Source organism: Rhinolophus hipposideros (assembly GCF_964194185.1).
Source record: "Rhinolophus hipposideros genome assembly, chromosome: 8".
Lineage (NCBI taxonomy): Eukaryota > Metazoa > Chordata > Mammalia > Chiroptera > Rhinolophidae > Rhinolophus > Rhinolophus hipposideros.
This window is the reverse complement of record NC_138054.1, coordinates 17718223-17740486: the sequence shown is the minus strand read 5'-3', so window position 1 is coordinate 17740486 and position 22264 is coordinate 17718223. Positions and strand designations below refer to the sequence as shown.

General features: G+C 38.4%; 1 protein-coding gene and 1 pseudogene across 2 annotated transcripts; one reads left to right on the top strand and one right to left on the bottom strand.

The window, feature by feature from the left end:
* Nucleotides 1-695: 695 nt before the first annotated feature.
* Nucleotides 696-10150, bottom strand: FAM8A1 (family with sequence similarity 8 member A1). Its single transcript, XM_081057435.1, has 5 exons — nt 9320-10150; nt 8062-8182; nt 6323-6446; nt 5707-5846; nt 696-4186 (listed from the first exon to the last, which is right to left on the bottom strand). The coding sequence occupies exons 1-5, from the start codon at nt 10032-10034 to the stop codon at nt 4042-4044; spliced, it is 1245 nt and encodes a 414-aa protein (XP_080913561.1). The 5' UTR covers nt 10035-10150; the 3' UTR covers nt 696-4041.
* Nucleotides 10151-16692: 6542 nt separating this feature from the next.
* Nucleotides 16693-17538, top strand: LOC308500861 (small ribosomal subunit protein uS2-like; annotated as a pseudogene). The gene has a single exon. The product of its transcript is annotated as a small ribosomal subunit protein uS2-like (transcript).
* Nucleotides 17539-22264: the final 4726 nt, after the last annotated feature.

The window sequence follows — 22264 nt, the reverse complement described above, 5'->3', positions numbered from 1 at the left end:
GGAAATTTTACAAAGGTTAGTCTGTGTGTTTAATGGAAACTAATTTGTTGTAGAGGAAATGGGTGTGTTGGGTCTAGCTATACATAACAGCTGTATGACAATGTTAGATCCTTCATTTCCATTATAAACTTATCTCAAAAGTGCACTGTAGTTCCACAATGTGTAGTTTGTGGCTGGGCTCCTAATAGCACACCGTCTGCAAGACTCAGACCAGGCCATAGTTTAACCACATTTAAGTATTATCTTTGTCCTTTTTGAGGGCCTGTTTTGTATCCATTCCTCTGTATTCGTCTGTAAAATTAGAATAGGAAATGCTTCAAAGATCAGAACTAGGTTTAAATTGTCCAATTGAGTCATTTACTAATTGAATTATGAGACTGAATTTCTGATTCCTCATGTATAATTCAAGTCCTTTATAGCTTGCACGATAGTTGTGATGGATTAGCAACTTTAAGGACAGGATTAGTTTAACATTAAGCTTAGTCATCATGGGTAAATTTTGAGTGACTTGCTAAAAGAACATATCTCAAAAAGTGGATGATTATTTTGGTGGAAATTTCTGAAAGCACTCTAATTGACTGCTTTAGCCATTCTCCTGGAGGCACAGAATGCTAGAAAAGCTACATTTGGAAGCAAGGTTTCCTTTAGGAAATTCTAGAGCAAACTTTCTTAAAGAAACGAGCAAAACACAAAATCCTTGGTGACCAAGTATTTATTGAGACAAATACAAATTGGTGGCATACAAATTACTAAAAATAGAATGCTGAATTTATTTATAGGCAGGCCATCAGATACTGTTTGGGTCAAGCCCTACTATAATGAACTGCAAGGAAATACACATGTACAGTTTGAAATGAGGAACTTCACCCAGGCAAGTACATATTGTAAAGATTTTGACCTTAACGTATGGAGGGGTGGGGAATGGCAAGTAAATGAAATGATACTTGTCAGATTTTAGGAATACTGTTATTTAGAAATATTCTTCAAAAGAAACAATAGCCTATTTTAATAAGGATAAGTATGGAATGAAAATATTTAATGCTATTCTCTTAAAAAGCCCTTTATTCCTAAGTAGCAAACAGTTTAATTTTCAACTCATTTCTACCTTATTTTTGCTGGAAATACTTATGCATAAACGAAACACCCAAACAAGTCACTTTAAGGGAACAAATCTTAGCGTCAAAACAATTTTTACTACCATTTGAGACAATAAAATACAATTTAGACAAAGTGGTCCTCATATACTTTTTTCCCCGCATCTTAAACATTTGGGTAAAACTGGAACGTAAATGTTTAGGTAGAAGTAACTTCTGAACCAGTCTAACGCAAGTATCTGTTGGGCAGTATTTTAAAGTAAAGGCTTACTGTCCCAAAAAGTGTTGGCTTGATTTCTGTAGTCACAGATTAGTCTAAAGCAAGGTTTGCCTTGCCATCACTTACACTTACCGACACTTACTGACCCTAGGCCCAACATGAATATTAGTATGTCAGACTTTCTCAAGGTGCACTGCCACTCAGGCCCTTTAGTAATGGGTACTGAGATTTTCTACATGCCTAAGTTAACTGCTTGTTTTGTGATTTTATTTAGGGCTTGTTCATTGAAATAGTATTCTCACTTAGCTTGATTCCTAATTTGTATTCCCTGATGTTATAAAAGTGAAGAATAATGTTTGTACTTTATTTTTGCCTTTTTAGGCTAGAGCTTCAACATAGAATTATACTTTGACAAGAAAATCAGCATTTCTGTAAATGACATATAGTAAATAGAAAAGTGATATGAAGAGAGGGATTTTCTATTCCCCACAACCTCAGGAGACAAAAATGTGGCTCCCTTTTCTTCCCCATTGATATGTTATTTTTTCCCCCAATAATTTTGGAATTAAAATCTTCCTAGGGCTGAATTCATAAATAAGACTTTGATTTTCTGTTATAAAAAGCAGACAAATTAATAATACTTATGTTTGTTTTACAGTATAGTATAACTTGAATCCTGAGATGGATATAAATGAACCTACATAGATATTAATCTTAATGACTTATAGAAAATGTATATTATTTTAAGTATAACATTAAACTAGATGACTTGTTTGTTTTTGTTTTAGTATATAAATAAAAATAGGCTAAATGGTAAACCATCCAATTATCTCAGAGGAAATTATACATTAAATATGAATTTCAGAATTAAATGACTAAAGGACATTTCAACTTGAATTCCCAATCAGTGGCGAAAATAATGTATACATTAATGATAATGTATACACTACTAAGTGGTAAGCTTATGTAACATTTCCTAATTTCTAGTCTAATAAAAATTTAGTTTTATTTATTTTTACTTTGAAGGATCGTAACACTTCAAATATCTTCCTAGAGGCTACAAGTGACTGATATGTTTAATCCTTTGACACTCTCAACAGGCTTTCTGTGATGTTAGATTTAATACAAAATTATTTTGAATTAATAAGGACACTGTTAAGGTCTCTATAACCATCAAATGTGAATATTTTCAGTTTTAAAATATCAAATAAAAACCCACTTTAAAAATTAATACAGTGATAACAGATGTGTCTTGCATTTGCTAATAAACTTAAGACCAAAAATAAAGCCTAGATTGATCCTTTAAGCAATGTAATTATGAACTTTCCAACACAATTTAGTGTTGTTTGTTTTTTTTTGAAAATAATATCAGAGTTGGAGAAAATGCCTAAGAAACAAAACTTTTAGTTTGGGTATATCTCAACACAGCTAACTGGGCCATTTAACAAAAGCTCACACACACTTGAAACACCACAACTTTGCTTCATAAAAGAATAAATTAAAATAGCAATACATAAAGTGTTAACTTTGCTTAATGTTTCCCTCAAAACGTTATCCTTGGCAGGCCCCAAATATAAGCTTTTGGCCCACAGAACCAAAGAACTTAAAATAATGTCTGGAAATGCTACTCTTCCTTGTTTTAGAGAGAACAGTTCATACTGGAAAAATTCCTAATATTTCACAGGCTATCAGTAGTATTTAATCATGAAATACTAAGATTATTTAACTCCTTGATGTTTCAAAAGTTATGGAACTATATAACATATAAAAGGAAACTACTATGTGAATATCCTGTGTATAAAAAGAAGTTAATATTCAGAACACTGAAAAGCACTAATACTTTCTTCATGCACACACATATTGGGAATATTGTTTTACAGTAAATATGCAACAGTTTGATGGAAATAATTTCCCCCCACATATTTATAGTTTGATTTAGGGCACTGAAAATACTTGCACATAAATTTCAAGTTAAATTTACAGTGAAAATTTACTCCCCCCATATGAAAAGCAAACACTAACTTACCTTTTCTTTAAGAAAATCAATGTTAATATAGCAATGACAATACCTTGTCATCATCATGCAATACTTGCCCCAAAATACATACTAAGCGTTAAGAACAGTTGTAAAGTTACATCATTCCCACAGTAAACTGCAATACAGATTTTAAAACTTCAGGTAAGGGAATTGCTAGGCCTGTCTCACTTGCCCCTTTCTCTGGCAGCTAACTCACTACCTCCTGGAATGAGATAAGTTGATTATTAAATTTGTGTCCCCACTCCCCCAAAAAGCAAAGAACAATTTTCACAAGATGTGTTAACTAAAAGATGAATAATGTGTTTACAAAACACAACTGGACATTTTCCATCATTTTGGGTAAACCAAAATAAATTTTTAAAGTTTCATTTGGAGATTTCAAAGCTGAAAATGCTTTCAGAAAATTCTAATGCCTTAGACCTTAGCATATATTGTCCATTGTTGATTATGAAACCACTTGCCTTCTTTTTGCTCTAAAATTTTAACACTTGAATTTAACAGGTTTTTCTTGAAAAGTTCTTTGGCATTCAAGTAAAATCAATACTTTCAGAATAGTCACCTGCATCACACTGGAGAGACTGCTTTAATTTCTAAATTGTCAATTAATGTAACCCAGGGATACTGATGGCCTTGATACTTATAGTCTTGTAATTATTCCAGAGAGTATGGAATTCAGGATTTTGAGGGCATCATCTGACCCCATTTCTTTTTACCACAATGGTTCCTGCTACAATGTCATAGGCTGTTCGATTATGCTGAAAAAACAGCAGTGTGATGAAAGCAGGGAAAAAAGAAGCAATAGAAAAATTCTTGATCAAAGCTCGGATAGTGGACCTAAAAACAAAAAAGCAAAAAATATGAGATAAATTGTATGTCAACCACATGTAGATGAATAGTATTCTATCAAGTTCAAAACGTGTTTGAAACATTCAAGGTATATTTGAGAGACTGTTTTACCTTTGCTAGCTGAGTTATTTTCAAATATTATGATCAAACCATCTCGGCTAGCTCCAAAGACTTCATGAACATAAAAGTAAGACTGGAACTTTCATGTGAAAAGCTGGAATATGTGAACTAAAGTTTATAGTATTTTCTAGTATTTTACCAGGAGAAAATATTCTCTCTACTTACCTTTTCTATAGTCACTCATTCCTGTGTTTTAAGTTCTTCTAAACTGAGTATGTTTACTGCAGTAACATTTTCTACCTTCTATGAAGCACTAGCATTGTAAATTACTGTATATTTTATCATATCTCTTTCTTTGCGGGAGCCTGTGATTTAAAAAAGCTTTTAAAAAAGCTTTCAACAATAGCTTGGAATGGAGAATTATCCTACTAATGTTAGATTTCTGCCTTTTAGTGCACTGAGAGGCTATAGAAAAAGCACAGTGGCTAAGAGTGTGGACAACGCATCCAGACTAGTTGATTTTAGAACCATTTCCTATCAATCACTAGTTGTATTCCACAACTGTGAAAAGGGGATGGTACCTACAGTACCTATCTTTAAAGGTTAAGATTTAATTGGTAAATACACTTGCAGTGTTTTTAATAGTTTATAAGAGGTGGTCAATAAACATTAGCCATTATGAACTCATTAAAAGTAGTAGCCAGGATTATTATAAGCACAAAATTGTAAGGAAATTTTAAGGATGTCAGCAAAATCAAGGCTTCTAGAATCTCTTGTTCATATTTCTTTATGTAATAATATAGCTCTGAATCATTCTAGCAGCAATTCTACCAGTATCTTATATTGCTCAACTAATTATCACTTAGTCACCTCCACAACATCCATTGCCCCTATTTGTACCTTGTACCTTCCTTCAGAGCCAGATGCCAACAGCTAGCCATAAGTAGTGGGAGTATTACAAGCTGTATCATGTGGGGGGGTGGGGGGGCGGTGAGGAGAGGGTGGGATGCATGCATGCACAGTTATTAAAACCCTTATTGCCTATTCAAGATGGGATAATGACAGGTACTACCAAATGGAGGCTCAGCAGATCAGGAACTGATCCATATCCACATCTCTAGAGACTTAGTAAAGCCAGGCATGGAGCACTGACATAGATAGATGGACAGCATCAACACCCAAATCACTCATTATCGTGACTCGTATTTCATAGGCATTCTCTTGAAAATGTATACTGGAAAGGGGTCTACAATCATAATAATTGAAAAACACTCATAAACTTTAAACTTAATAAATGTAAGCCTATTCACCATATGCCATGAAGGAAAAAATACCAACATTCTAAAAATATAATGTCAAATGGTATATAACGAATTATATTCATTACTATACTTAAAATTTATTATTTTCTTAAGTACATAGTGGATTAAGCTAAGAAAAGAACTTACGTTGTGATGCTAACATTTGAGGAAGGAATTACTAAAACCCGACTTGGTGCAATAAGCACTGATGTATCACACGTCACAACTCGAAGCCCCAACAGGAACTTCCCAGGGGTAGCTCCGCCTGCTCCCCAAATGCAAATTATCTAAAGAAAGAGGATAATTTAGAAATAACTTACTAGTTCAACTATGCCAATTTTAAAGGTAAGTTTTCCTGCCATATTATTCATGTTTTAAACATTTCAAGTTGAAAGAATTTTACAGAATGTTCAAAGTTTAATCGTTTAATGCATTTCTGCAAGTCTCTAACACCATCAAATGTCTACTGTAAAATTTCTCTATGACCCATTATATTTTTTAGCAAGTTGTTTCTATGGAAAAATACATTTCAAGTTCCACAACCAATTTACAAGTATATTTACAAAGAAATTACAACATATCTCAACTTGGAATGTTTTTTTTTTTTAACTTGAAAAGTATTGTTAATTAAAGAAAATTTGGAAAAAACTAGTAAAACAGACATTTGACAAATATTTGAAAAATTTGTTAACTTTATTATCTTGGGCTGATAATCTAAAATTAGATAATTAAATATTAATATTTGCTGAAGTCAGTAGCTTACCTCATAGAAACAAACTAATAATCTGTATATAAGAGCCACAACCATCATTTTTTGCAAGTCTTCCATTGATGTATCTTCATCTATTTCTTCTATTATATAATGCATAGCAAACTTAGAGATATCCCTACAAAAAAGAATCGTTTGGGGTTACAAAGTATTAGTTATCAGAGCAGTTGGCATTGATTTTTTTGTTCCATTAGTGTAAGTCATAACTTTAATTTAAATTCTAAACTAATCTTTAGGTTTCCAACCATCTAATTTCACAAAACATTCACCAGCTTATGCAACAAATAAGTAGCACTATCATAAGCAAGCACTGTTCTAGAGCCCTGGAGATAGATATAATGGTGAGTGAATTCAACATGGTCTCTGCTTTCATGGAGATTATAACTAATCAGGGAAAGCAGAACAATAAGTAATAAAGTGGGATATGAAATAGGAGACTGGGGTATGTGACAGGAAATTATAGTGTACTACGCAAACACACAGCAGGTACATTTAACTTGTGAAGCCTTCCCAGAAATGATATTAAAGCTTAGGTTTAAAGGATGAAGAGAAGTTGGCCAGACTAGTTAAGGGAGAAGTTTCAGAGAGGGACTAACGAGAGAAAGAGTATGATGGAAGCTGTAAGCAGTTTGGTATGGCTCAAATATTAAGTATGACAGGTGACCATGATTAAGAAATAGAGGCATCTGTTCAACCTCATGAAGACAAGACTATCCTGAAAGCAATAAGAAACCACTGAAGGGATTTAAGGCAGGAAAGAAGCAGAGTCAATTTATGATCTCTAGTTTTATATCAGAGACTAGACTGAGATAAGACAAGGGACTGAAATACTAGTTAGAAGAGTTTTGCTATAATCCAGGCAAGAGATGACAGTAGTTGGACTAAGGAGAAACCATGATGAAAAATGATCTGACAGTGAAGAGGAAATGGTCTCGGTTGAAGGCTATACACCATATTCAACAGAAAGAAATTGGTACTTGATTGGAAATGTAGGTATAGGAAAAGGAGGACAGAAAAGGATCACAGGAACACTCTGGTTTCTGGCAAGGGTCCTGAAATTTGACTACAAGAGTTTGTATCTTGACTCTATCTTGTATTTCACTTATTACCTTTGTAACTTCGTAAATTCTGGGCTTAATTTCTTGTAAATCCAAATTTCAATCTCTGTAATGGAGGTATTAACCTCTACAGCTCATAGTGGTGGTAATGCTAAATAAGAATCCATATAAAGAGGTGAGCTCAATGCCTAGCATGCAGAAAGTACTTAGCAAGTGATAATTGCTATTATGATTATTAATCTGAAAGGATTATTCAAATAAATGGGTCACTTTGCAGTTCATTTGGGAGTTCCTTGATAATATAAGTAATCCCATTTGGAAATGCCATCTAGCTGATTATTAATAGTTCATCTACCAAAAGCTCTTTATTCCTAGCAAGAGGGAAGTGAATTCCTGGCTTAATAGTTGAAAAAAAATCGAACTAGGTTTGGAGGCTTCTTTTACCTATTTTTAATAGGTGAGATTCCCACAGATTTTGCAGAATTTATTAAGTTTTTTCTCTTTTGTAATTATTTCTTAAAACCAACAAGAAAAAAAAATCTGACAAAGCTCCTATAAAGAAATCATGAGACTGGCCATCAATTATTCATATAGTAACTTGCAGGCATAAAGAGAACGAAACACAAGATATGTAGACAGTAGACATTAAAACCTCTGCAAATGGCCTTTACTTACTTTATTCCACTGAGGTGCATAATGCTTAAGACAATGGTTGCTTTGATAAAAAAGAGGATAAAGAAATCCACCATCTCTGCCATAAATCTGTGGACCAAGGATGGAATAACATACTCTCTGCCTGTAAATTAAAAAAAAAAAAAAAAAAAAAAGGTTAGGAACACTAATCATTTCACATAGGCCTGAGAACCCAAGCTAAGTAAATTAATGAGGAATGTAAAAGTCAAGGTACAAGGTGCTAATAAAAAAATTCATAATCTTGCAACAATCACTGGCACTGACTCCACCAACAGTACATGTTATTAAAATATACTACACTATTTACAAAGAGTTTAAAGTTTGCTTTCACCTTAATGTTTAAAAAATAATTTCAATGATAAATTTAATTAAGGTAGTAAAATGCGTTTCACTAGGGACTCAAATGAGAATCCAGGTGATCAAAAGCCTGTGACAAAAAATGAAACGTTTTTTAGTAAAAATCACAATAGACAATCAGTACAAAGTATATCCCCATTACTCATTTTACGTCCTATTTAGTTTTTCTTGCTTTCTATTTAGTAAATCTGTCGTCCTAAATTCTGAATGGGATCAAATTCAGGAACAACTAATTCTTGTTCCCCACATCTGTGGCTGAATAAACAAAAATTCTAGATAATAAAAAGTGTAATGCAAACTATTCTAATTCCCATAAGTAAACAGACAATACACAAGGATCATTCAACCACGGTCCAGTCAAAAGTTCAAAACTCCATTTGTATTCATGTAAATATCCATCAGTTTCACTGTTCCTAATGTATGGGTAATACATAATTATATTGTATGTTATCTATATTATATATCCTACAATATGTAGATAATACAAATCCACGTCTGGATTATTTCCAGCACTACCAGTCAACCGCCGTCCCCCACACCCCACCATGGAGGTTTGCCATTTGGGAGCGTGGAAATCATGAGGATGGTTTGAAGGGCAGAGATTTCTTTACATGCAGAAATGATTAGTCTGAGGAGGACGGGAGTGAATTCGGAATGCCAGGTCTAAAGGAAGAAGAAACTGTATAGCCTTTCTGTATACACTTGAGAATTTAAGGCCGGGGCAAACCATGGCTTCAGCTATGGTTTCAGCACCCGGAGACACACCAGTCGGAACAGCGGCAGCAGTTACAAGAGTAAAACAGCGTGCCTGTTCCACCCCCTCCAGGTACGTGTTCCCCGAAGACCCTTCTGCTCCGCCCCACCTCCCCATCGCGCTTCTCACCTGCCTGGCGCCCGTTCTCGCTCGGGGTTCGCGAAGGGGCGGCGGATCCCACCCTCGTCACTGGGGCTGCCCGGACGGATCCCTGCACGTGAGGCGCCCGGGGCGCCAGGCCTGTGACTGGAGCAGGGGTGGAGATGCCTGGGGCCGCTCCTGGGTCGGGTCCCGCGGCCGCGGCGCTCAGGAAGTAGAAGGGGTTGTAATAGCCCAGCTGGAGGGGCGACGGCGCCGCCGTCTGGGGGGCGCTGCCGCCGCCGCCTGAGGGGTAGCTGAGCGGGCATGGCTGGGGGCCACAGTAGGCTGGGAAGGCGGCCAGGCCGCTGTGCCAGGTGAGGTAGCCGCAGTAAGACTGCCACAACCACTCGTGCACCTGCCGGGAGTACTCGCGGGCGCTCAGCCGCGCGGGTTTCTCCCGCGGCGCCGCGGCCTCGGGCGTCTCGCAGCCCGCCGGCTCGGGCAGCCCTGCACCGGAGCTGGACATCGCGTCCCCGCGCTTCACAGGCTCGCACTGTGGCTCCGACTCCTCGGCGGCGGCCGTGGTGGAGGCGAGGCCCGCGGCTGGGGGCTGGCCCCGGGACCGCCGTGCGGCCTGCGGCTCGTCCCAGGGATGCGGGGCGGCGGCAGGAGGGCCCGTCAGAGAGGCGACGGGCTCTTGGTCTCCTCCACCGTCGCCCTGCCCGGGAGGGCGGCCTCGGGCCTCATCCGGCCCCTCTGCCATCGTCGTCTCAGCCCCACTCTGCTGTCTTGTCACTGCACCGTCTGCCACCCTCACTGGCCCCTCCCCAACGGCCGCGTCGCCACCGCAGCAGCCACAGGCGTCAACAATCCACCACCGGAAGCGGAAGCCCCGCCTCGCAGGGCTAGGCGGAGCAGAGCGGGGCGTGGCGGGGGGTGGGGGGTAAGTGAAGCGAGGGGGGGGCAGCGGAGAAGAGGGACGTGGGGGGGCGGGCAGGGGGGAGGGGCTGTGCGCCCTGGCGTCCGCCTGGGAGGCTGCTCGCCAGTCTGCTCCAAGTCCTTGGATTGCAGATTGTTGGGCCCACACCGGCACGGTCTACCCAGTCCTCGCCTGGTTTTAATGCAGTTTAAGGCCGGAGGCTTCTCCAGATAATCCCATGGGATATGGACTCAGGCTGTACCGGGAGAAAGGCTAATGGTGGAAGAGGATTTCCTAGAAAGGTTCCAGGAGTCAGCGCCACCTATTCTATTACCACCGAGCCGCGATTGTTTTGCTCTCTGGGCACAGGGCTTGTTGCTTATTTCCGCCTGCGTTCATTATAATTAACTAGTCCTTGGCCATTTGTACTCAAGAAGGTGATACAAGACATATCCCCTTAAGAGGTTAAGAAATTAATAACCAAACTAAACAGGGACATAAGAGAGTATGGCTCTGCTGCAGATTTTCATTGTAAGAGAGGGGGGACTATGCTGATTTGCGAGCTAGACTGTCCTAATTTTAGAACTAAGACCTGTGTCCATAGAATCTTTCTACTGCTGTAGGCACAACCCTACTGCTCCAATAAAACTGCCTTTCCTCAAACCCAGTGTCTCAACCTTTGGTGCCTTTTCCTTTATTTTGTGTTAAGGCAAGTCTCGTTCATCTCCCAGGGCTTTGGAGCCTTCTCTGCGTACCAAAGCCCAGGCATGACATCCCCTTCTTCTGAACTACATATGGCTTCTTATATATTTATATTTTAATATACTTTCCTATGTCCTTGAGTTGATTAAGTGACAGGAATATGTATGCCCAGTATCACATAGAAGACCTACAGAGGCCAAGTACGTACCGTATGAATACTTGTTAATAAGGATGCGATAAGGTTGCATCTTTATTGACTTTGTTCTGGGAGATGTAAAACGTGTAACTTTAGCCCTTAAAAAAACTAATGATTTGGTTCAAGGGAAATACTTTGATGAAACACTTGAAGACCTGTTTAAGCCAATATGAGTATAATATAAATCCAAAATAAGGGAAAGGTCACGGTGGCCTATAGCTAGAAAGGTTACCCTTACAAATTTGGTTTTAAAATCAACTGGGAGGCAGGCCCGTTGGCTCAGTGGGTTAGAGCGCAGTGCTCATAACACCAAGGTCTCAGGTTCAATTTCCACATGGGCCAGTGAGCTGCACCCTCTACAACTAGATTGAAAAAAAAAAAAAAAGAAAAAAAAAGACTTGACTTAGAGCTAATGGGTCCTGGAAAAACACACTATTCCCCAATATTACCCAATTAAAAAGTTATTTAAAAAATTTTAAAAATCAACTGGTAAGAAGTTGTAATGTTTAAACAAACAAGTATTCCAAGTTTGGGTGGCAGAGGCCGGAGAAGCAGGAAGAAAGAAATGAAGATGGCGTGAATGAGTGTGAAATACTGTTCTTATTGGAGACATGGACTTTGTTTTGAATAACACTTGATTATATTGCATCTGGCACAGTGCCACCCACATAGTAGACATTTAGATTAATCAGTATTCTTTTGGTTGCAATTGTCAGAAATCTGATTGCAACTGATTTAAGGGAGATAAAAGTAAGTGAATTTATTGACTTGCATAACTAAAAAGTGCAGGACTAGTTTAGGTTTCAAGGATATCTGGTTATATATAATCAAATGATAGCTTCAGGATCACTTCTCTTTCTCTGACCTTGCCTTAGAGAAAAGTAAGAGTATTTCTGTCTCAGTGATGAAAAACTTAATTCTAACTGGCTTAAGCAAGAAAAATGTTTTTTGCCTTCTGTAACCAAGTTCAGAGGTTCTACCTTATATAAGAAGGTTCAACAATGGGCATCTAATAGGCATTTCAAAAGAGAGAAGAGAGACAAAGTTCAGAGAAATAATGGCCAATAATTTTCTAGACTTGAAGAAAGAGGATTCTTTAGATTGAAGAAGCACATTAAGTCTTGAGAAAATAACATACATCATGATGAATGTAAATAAAGAGAAAAAATTAATGATCTTAATAGGAGCTGTTAAAACATAGCCTACCTACAAAGCAATGACATTTAGACTGGAAGTAAATTTGCAAAAATAAAAATATATGTTGAAGATATTGGAATATATGTAGTACAGTGGAGAAACTATTAACAACCTAGAATGTTATAACCAAGTGAATCATCACTCAATGAGGATGTGGTATAATGCACCACTGCCAATCCAAATAACATACTGATCAACTCTAGCCCCTTTCCATCACACTCAGCTAAGGATTGAAATCTCAGGGATGTAAAGAGTATTCATGAGTCAAAAATATAAATGGATTCTGGAAAGATGGCAGTACATGAATTTTGAATCTCCATGAATCCCCACATAACAACAGAGTAGCTAAAGAAACCAAAAATGCATGGAACAACATTTACAACAAAAGTAGATGACAGATAACTTCACGAACCCCAAATACAAGAGGGTGGGGTCAAACCACAGATGCAAAACTTGTAATGTCAGTGTTGAAAAAAATCATATCAAAACTGTAAAGATATTAATAAAATGATATAAGACATGAAGCAGAAAATTCAGAATAAGAAAAACTCAGAAATGAAATCGCAGAACTTGGGAAAGAATTAGAAATAAAAAATGATTTCAGAGAAGAATACTGAATGAGAAAACAGTAGTAAACAAACACAATAGGTAGAGACCAAGAACTAGAATTTGAAAAAGAGATTTTCTTTAGTTAAAAAGAAATATAGAGAGACATAGAAATGACTTGAGACAAATGACAAATATTGAAAGTGAGCAAAGAAGATCCAACATATAGATAAAGAGTCTCTGATAAAACCAATCCAGCTAACAGAACAAATATAACACATTATAATTCAAGAGAACATTTCCTGAAACAGAAATATTATATATATATATATACATATATATATATCTGTATATAGATATATACATATATCTGTATATAGAGATATATAGAACTATCATATATGTATTCCCATATATATACATATATATACACATACTTATATATTTTATATGTATATTCATATATATATATGAAACCATGTTGAAAGAGCATACTGTATATCTGAAAATATTGAAAATGAACAACAAGATGTATTCTAGTAAAATTACTAGACTTTACATTTTGAAAAGTGGTCACTTAGGCAAAAAAGAAAGTAATTTATGAGAGAAAGAAATTGGATTATCATAAGACTTCAGCATTAACACTTTATGCAAGAAGAAAACGGTGAAACATTTAAAATATTCAAAGAAAGAAAATGAGAACCGAAGACATTGTATACAGCAAAACTGACTCTCGAGTACACAAACATAAACATTTGTTATAAAATGAAAGAACCAAATGTTATTCACTGGAGTTTCTCCTGAGGAATCTACTAGAGAATGAAGCTCAGTGACCAAAATCACTGACAGACAATGACAGAAGGACAGTTGTTGAACATTAAATGTTTAATTACATCTGGAACAAAACTAAATGAAGGTTTGTTTCGGTCAGAGTCCCGTTAAGAGAGAAAAATTACACAGTAGTTTGAACAGAGAACATTTACTATAAAGATTTGTTAATGGAATTGGGGTAAAGGAGGGTTAGCTAGTAAGAGGCATAAAGAAATCCTACCATATAGGAATAGTAGATATAGGGAGCAGCCACCACTCCTAGGGCTGAAATGGATTGGACAAGAAAGAGCACTCCCATCTCCACCCGGCCCCTCATTGCTGGACAGGGCATGACTGTGGCTCCCTGGTGGCCAAAGAAGTTCACTGAGGTGTGATCTCAGTGGGGTTCATTAGAAATCCTCTCTGTGGAGTGCTGGGAGAAGCTATCCATAAGGAAGTGCCTTTATCTCAGAATTTACCGCAAAGTGCCCAGAGAAGCCGCTTGCAAGAAGGTGCTTTGCCAGTAGCACAATATGAAGCCATCCAAGAAACTACTGGGGGAAGCTGCCATGGGAAATTGCTGCTTGTTGTTGGCCACTGGGCACTGCTGAAAGGAGCCATGCAGTTTGCAGGAGCCCAAGGAAATAAGCACATGAGAATCAGAAAGAGAAGCCTCAGGCTGGCCCGGTTAGAGCTCCATGTTCCTAACTGTGAAGGCTGCCGGTTCGATTCCCACATAGGCCAGTGGGCTCTCAACCACAAGGTTGCTGGTTCAACTCCTCGAGTCCTGCAAGGGATAGTGGGCTGCGCCCCCTGCAACCAGCAACAGCAACTGAACCTGGAGCTGAGCTGCGCCTTCCACAACTAAGACTGAAAGGACAACTTGAAGCTGAATGGCACCCTCCACAAGTAAGACTGAAAGGACAACAACTTGACTTGGAAAAAAGTCCTGGAAGTACACACTGTTCCCCAATAAAGTCCTATTCCCCTTCCCCAATAAAAAAAGAAAAAGAAAGAAAGAAAGAGAAGCCTCCTTTTCCAGTGGCACCACCTTCCCCCACGCGAGTACCTTCTATTAAGAAAGCCTAATGACAAACTGGCTGGGATGGGAGAAGTATTTACAGAGTTCTGCTTCATTATTGCAGAGTGAGCAAAGATTTGGAGCTGAGAGTCAGTAAATTGCCATCCAACACAGGATTAAAAGAGATCATACTCTGAAATGGATTTATATTCTGAAATATTGATACAAAATTACTATAAAACTAGAGGAGAGTATGGGGAGGACATCAGCATAAATTAAGTTTTTCAGTATATTCATGGTGGTAGTATTAGTATTATTTTGAGAACGTGTGTATAATATGGGTAAAATGAGTAATTATCATTAGTTCTCTCTCTCTCTCTCTCTCTATATATATATATATTATTTCCTGGGTCTTTTCAGTAGCAATAATCATCCTTAGCACCTGGACTGTGGTCTTGAAATATCAAGTCCCACTAAAAGAAACAAGGACTTCTTGGAGAAGTAAGTGATTCTAGGTCTGGGACAGGAAATGTATAGAATGAGCATGAAATATTTTGTTATCCTAGAGAGCACAGGAACTATTAAAGACTTCTAGGGTCATTTCCAAAGGACCCAGGATACAATTTGAAGAGGCTCCCGGTGGCCAAAATGAGACAATTTGAGTTTCAATAAGGATAATAATTAGAATGGACTGAAACCGATTAAATATGTTTAAATACACGAATTCATAATAATATGTATTCTTGCCAAAGGGATCAAACCTGAGTCTGATCAATCTCTGGATCCAACTGCCAATTTAAAGGAGCTAGAGGACAAAGAAGCATATTGAAATATACCATAAGTGTGCAATCTGCCAAATGCTGACAATGTGGAACCCTACAAGTCAAACAGCTGAGTTCTTCAATAAGTGAATTGTAAGAAAAAGAAAAAAATTAAAGAATAAGACTAAATCATAATGTCTAGGGATACATTTAAAAAATACAAAAAAGTGATGACTGTCAAAGTCAGGATGGTGATTACTGTGCTGGGCGGGAGGGATTTGTGATTGTGATGGAGCACACAGATAGGTTTCTGGTGTGGCTGACAAAGTTCTGGTTCTTGATTGGGGAAGTGATTAGAAGGATATTCACCTTAAACTGTTAAAGAAAGTGTAAAAATTGAGAGTTTTTTACTCACACACCTAGACTCTGAAGGATATACCTCAGTAAGAGGGAAATGGAACTCAGAAGGAAGGAGTGAATGCAAAAAGAAATGACTAAGAAAATGAGATCTGCAAGGATCTCATTCTCGAGTTAAATGAGTTTAAGAAAAAAAGTCTGGAAAAGCATGGTGAACTGACCACATGTACTCATCACCTTTCCAAAATACCCATTGAAATGAAACAATGGAATAAAGTTATAAACCTACAAGGTGGTTGTAGCTTTGCAGATAGAAGGCCATTGACTTAAGGAGAAGCTCAGAACTTGGAGGTATAGGGTACTTTGGAAAGTGGAAGTGAAGCACAGTGCTGGCAGGAAGCAAATTAAGTAAAAATATGTTTGCTGAATAGTGACTCCTTGTCCCCCAATTTTTCCACAATTCTGTTCTTGAAATTCCATCAGCCAAACTTATGCCTCCTACGCTAGATATTGGAGTATTCTTCTTTGGAGAAACCGAATGATCCCAGAGAAAACCTATATATTGGATTTGGGGGTCCAACAACAAAAAATGTGGTTTGCCAGCTTATCAATCTACCCTGAAAACTACCAGCCTATAAAAATCAGAGTAGAGGCTCATGGAAAGAAGTTTTAAAAGCAAAAAGTGAAATCTATGAGTATATTTGAAATGTGGGAAAAAATATTGATGAGAATTTGATAATTAAAATAGTTGCACAGTTAAACAGAAAACCAAAAAAGTTTTCAACAGAAAGGCAACCATTTAATACCAGGAAAATCAAGCCTTTCTGTGCTACCCAGAGTGGTCCATACTGCATTATTCTGAGTTCCCATCATAACTTAAAGAGAAACTTTCACAATATCTGAGTCCTTGATGTCCTGCAAAAGAAGGAAGAGGATGTCCTCAAATTTCTTCCAGCAGGAACCCACTTAGGTGGCACCAAACTTGACTTCCAAATGGAACAGCACTTCTATGGAAGGAAAAGCGATATTTGCCTCCTAAATCTGAAGAGAACCTGCGAGAAACTTCTTTTGGCAGCTTTTGCCATTGAAAACCTTACTGATGTCAATGTCATTTCCTCCAGGAATACTGACCAGAGAGCTATGCTGAAGCTTGCTGCTGCCACTGGAGCCACTATTGCTGGCCATTTCACTGAAAACTTCACTAACCAGATTGAGGTAGCTTTCTGGGAGCTGCGACTTCTGGTGGCTACTGATCCCAGGGCTGACCACCAGCCTCTCACAGAGGCGTCTCATGTTAACCTGCCTACCATGGCTCTGTGTAATAGACTCTCCTCTGTGCTATGTGGTCATTCCCATCCCTTGCAACAACGAGGAACTCACTCAGTGGGTCTGATGTGGTGGGTGCTGGCCCCAGAAGTTCTGTACATGCGTGGCATCATCTCCCATGACCACCCATGGGGGATCATGCCTGATCTCTACTTCTACAGAGATCCTGAAGAGATTGAAAAGGAAGAGCAGGCTGCTGCTGAAAAATCTGTGACCAAGGAGGAACTTCGGGGTGAATGAACTGCTCCAGCTCCTGAGTTCACCGCTGCTCAACCTGAGGTCGCAGACATGTCTGAGGTGTGCAAGTGCCCTCTGTGACCATTCAGCAGTTTCCCACTGAAGACTGAGTGCTCAGCCCACCCCTGAAGATTAGTGTGCAGCCCCCACTGCTCAGGCCACTGAATGGTAGGAATAACCACCGAGTGGTCTTAAGCTGCTCTTCCACAGACTCTTAAACAAAATGGAAATAAGCGTGATGGAAATTAAACAGTTTTTTAAAATACTAGGAAAAGAGAAAAAAAATAGCCCAAGTGAGTGGGATGGGAGCTGGGACTGGGAAGGTAAGGGCAGGGTATTGCCATTTGTCTTTTATTGTTTGTATGACTAAAACAAAAAAATCTCTGTATATTACTCTGATGGGGGAAAAAAAAAGAAAGGAAGAAAACAGAAAGGTGGGGCTGACTTCAGGATTTGGGTTGTGTCTCAGCAATACAAAGCTTTTCATTTTCTGGCACTCAGTGGAACTTGAATCTTTTACTTCCCCCTCTTTCTTCCCCCTCCGCCCCCCGCCCCCCACGCTGGTTCAAGCCGTTGTTTCTCAGTCTAGTTGTGTAGGATACAGCTCCCTGGCCCATACTGGTATTACAAGCCTTGTGCACCCCCAGGCTGAGGCTGAGGCAGTGAGTGGGTCGCCAGTCGTCAGCCTTGTGGCAGCATGCTCACAGTAGCCCAGCTCCAAGGAGAGCTGTTGTTCACAATCTTAGCTGTAGAGGGCGCAGCTCACTGGCCCATGTGGGAATTGAACTGGCGACCTGGGCGTTACAAGCACCGCACTCCAACCACCTGAGCCACCAGGCCTGCTCCAGAACTTGAATCTTGAATGGTGACTGAAAGTGGTTGGATATCCATCAGTCTAAAAAGACCTTCCATGAGTTTCTATTACTAGATCCTTGGATTCCTGATGACTTTAAGGTCCAATAGTTCACCTTTCCCTTTGGTTTTGTGAGGGACCCATTATTCTTATAGTAAGTTATTTTTTTTAAATTACCCAGAGTCAATTCTTTGGATTGTAACCAAAGAATAGTAACTATAACAGGATAATAATCACAAAGCTCTACACCAGTCGAGCCATTCAAAATTTATTTATTTATTTATTTAATTTCCAGCATCTTTTTGAAGAACTATGCCTCCCCATTCTTAATCTATATGATTCAGATAAGATTGGCCCTACACCTGTAGCCCTAAAAATAGAAGCATGACAGTATTCTATCCTCTAACCACAGGTTCAGGGATAAGAAAGTGATATAATTTGGGCTACATAGAATCATCTTTGGAATTTTGCCATCTGAAAGGTGATATCCATCATTCACTAGAATGCTAGCTATATGCAAGGATAGCAGGAACCTATTGCTGCTGGTGGCTAATTTTGATGCCACATGAATTTTCCTTGCCTAAAAGTGAAACCAATGTAGAGAAAAGTGAAACTGAGAGATGGATAAACAGAGAAAGTGCTCTTGTGACATGTTTCTATCCTGGATCCAGCTATGTCTGAAACCATCTCCTGAAATTTTAGAGTTGCTCAGGTTAATAAACTCCTTTCTCCTTATTTCTGTTACAACCAAAAGAATCCTAATACTGAGTGGGATTCCAGAGTTCTTCACATTCCTTCTTTTTCCTTGTCAGTGAATTAAATCGCTTACAAGTTCTCTCCAGCATTTTTCCATGAGAAGGAGGATGGATGATATCACTGATTATAGTTTTATTTCGAGTACTTTCAACAAACTTCTTTAGAGCTGGATCATAAAATATTTAAGTGGTGTCATCTGTTGTTGCTCTTGAAAGCTTTCTCCTCATTGATTACAAACCAGTGCCCAGGTCAAAGACCAGTAATGTTAATTCTCTTCCTTTGGTGGGGAGCTGTGTGTCACCTGAGCATTCTGCTTCTCTTTATCCCATAGTATGGCTGTAGTCATTTCAGGAGTACTGTGCTCTGGGGCCTGCACATGACAATCTCTGAGAAGCCTTTACACACCATCCATGTCTGTGCCCTACCCCTAAAGCTTCTGATATAACTGGTCTTGGTTAGGATCTAGCTATCCATATTTTCTAAAAATTCCCCAGGCAATTCTGTGAAACCAGAGTGGAAAGAGCCACCAACACTGCATCTCTAGATAGGTCTAGCTGGCTCTAACCAAAGAGCATTGGTAACTAACTCTGTTCTTCCTGAATTCCTCAGGCGAGGAGGTAGATTTTCTCCACCTCTCTAGTCATAAATTTATTTTTATACTCATTTACTGAGCATAAATGCTGATTATTATGCCAGGTACTAGGAGCACAAAGGTGAATTAAGCCAAGTCTTTGTAATCGAGGGGCCACAGATAGATGGGAGAGATTGGCAGGTAAATACGTACAGGGCGAATTCTACCTGTAAGGAGACAGGTGTGAATTGGGAAGGGCTTTATATAGGAGGTAACTTTGAGCTGAGTTGAATCTTAAAAGTATTTAGTATAAGGACACAGTCGGGAAGGTTATTTCAGGGAGAGGGTGCAACATGAGCAGAGTTCCTGGAAATAGCTAAGCTGATATTTATGGTTTGGGGTGGACCCAGAAGGGATAAATTTGGAAAAGTAGGGAAGGATGGGATTATGAAAGGCTTTTGTCTCTTATAAGGGAGCTTGGACTCTATCCTGTGGACAACAGAAGCTATTGAAGAGCTTTAATCAGAGAGATAAACCTGGTCATATTTTTGTTTCTTTTAGAAATATCTCTCTGTAGCTATAGAAAATGGTTTGGAATGCTGTTAATTTGGAGACAAGCACTCCAGTTAGGAGACTACAATCTAGGTAAGATGAAGAGAACCTGAACCAAGCCAGTAGCAATGGGGATGTAAAAAGAGGAGGAATTGGGGTGAAATTAATGAAGCTCAATTTGTAGAATTTGGTGACTGAATGGATTTGGGGGGAGAGAGAGAAGCATCACACAGTTTTGGCTTGGATGCCTGAGAGAATGGACTGTGATGCCATTCATGGAAATGGTAGAAGGCAGAAGGAAGCACAAGATGGTAGAAGGAGGAACAGTAAGGAGTAAGGTACCCATGAGATATCCATGAGGTACTGGCTGTTGAATATATTGAATCTGTAAAGATACAGATTGTGCAGTCATAAGCATACAGGTGATTCTTGACTTGACAAGTAGGTGGAAAATTCTATGAAATGAGAAGAAAAGAAAGCCCAGGAGAAAGGCCAAGGAAATATTAAAAAAGAAGAAGAAAAACAAAAAAATACTAAGAAAAAATTGTGAGATGGGAAGGAAAGTAGGACTGAGTAGGAGACTTTCCATAAGAGGGGAAACCATAAAGTGTCAAAACCATAAAGAAATCAAACTGTGGTGGGCGTTTTTCTTTTTTGAGTACGATACCTTTTTTCCTCTTGTGGTAATAGCACCCCAATTTCCTCTTAGTGAATGACCCCTCACTTAATATATGCAGTGGGGTTAGACTGTCAGGGCCTTCGACTACCACTCCAAGCCATCAGGTGGGCATGTGACCTAAGCTCGGCCAGATGGACATGCTCACTTGGAACTTGGAAACTTGAGCCAAGTGATCTAAGGATGGTATAAAAATAATGCCAGCAGAGATTCCTGGTAAGACTTGATAATTTCTTGCTATCTACACTTCTTCCTTTAAGTTCAGAGGCTGTGATATCCTTCCAATAAATTCCTCTTAAGTGTAAGTTAGCAAGTGTTTAGGATCCTTCCAACTACAGAACCTTACCTAGATTCAGCCATTAAGAGGTTATTGATGGATTTGCCTGAGTAGTTTCATGGGGTGAAGGGTGAAAGGCCGATTGAAAAAGGAATAGAAAGTGAAGAAGTAGGGAAAATAATTGCATTCTAATCATCAAGGAGTTTGTTTTGGAAGAACAGGTGTTAGGGAAGTAGCTAATTACTTTTAACTATGTTTGAATCCATATTTTGCTAGGACAACTGAAAAGAGCGTTCCTGAAAATTGGACAACCATGAATCTGTTGTTTTAGTATTGATTTATCTAATTTTTAGTGAGATTTAATTTATCAACATATTTCAACTATTCTTACTAAAAATATATGACAAAATCACCCCATGATGGCAAATTGCTCTTTAAAGTATCTATAATAAAGGTTTGTCTGATTTGATACATAGATAGAAAACAATTTGGAAAACACACACACACACTTCCAAAAAAAACCACTACCACTCATTTCTTTTGAAAAGATGACCCATCACGAAATAAAAGATTGAATTGAAAAATAGTTTGATTTTAGTACTTTTAGAAACACACATAAGGTATCTTTCCCTTCTCTAGCCAAACAAGGAGTGAATTGCCATATGATGTTTTTCTGCCCTCCAGTGGTTGTTAAAAAGCATTAAGAAATTTATCATCTGCTTTTTAATATTTTGTATAAAAAATATATATTTTTTATAACAGAAATTTTGATTTCTGGAATTCAAAGTGATTTATAAATGTATTAGCATTTACAAGTGTCATATGTCATTTTGAAAAATGGACAGAATTCATAAAACAACAACGAACCTCCTTGTATAATGTCAGCTGATTTAAGCAACCAGTAGGTGGAGGAATTTCCAAAGCTAAGAACTCCACTCCATTATTCAAACCAAATTTCAGAACCCAAGAACCTTAAAAATAATTGATCCAGTCTTCTCCAAACCAAAGACTTCACTAGCTCCAAGTTACACACACACACACACACACACACACACACACACACACACACACACCCTATGAAACTGTGGTAAAAAGAAAAAAGAAAGACTATTTTAGGTTAAGATTAGATTTTACTTGTGAAATATGAGAATTTAGGGTGAAGTGAACGCTTTTTATGTATGGATAGTTTGAGATAAAAAGCTGAAAATAAGTTGGTATGTATGACGAAAATGATTA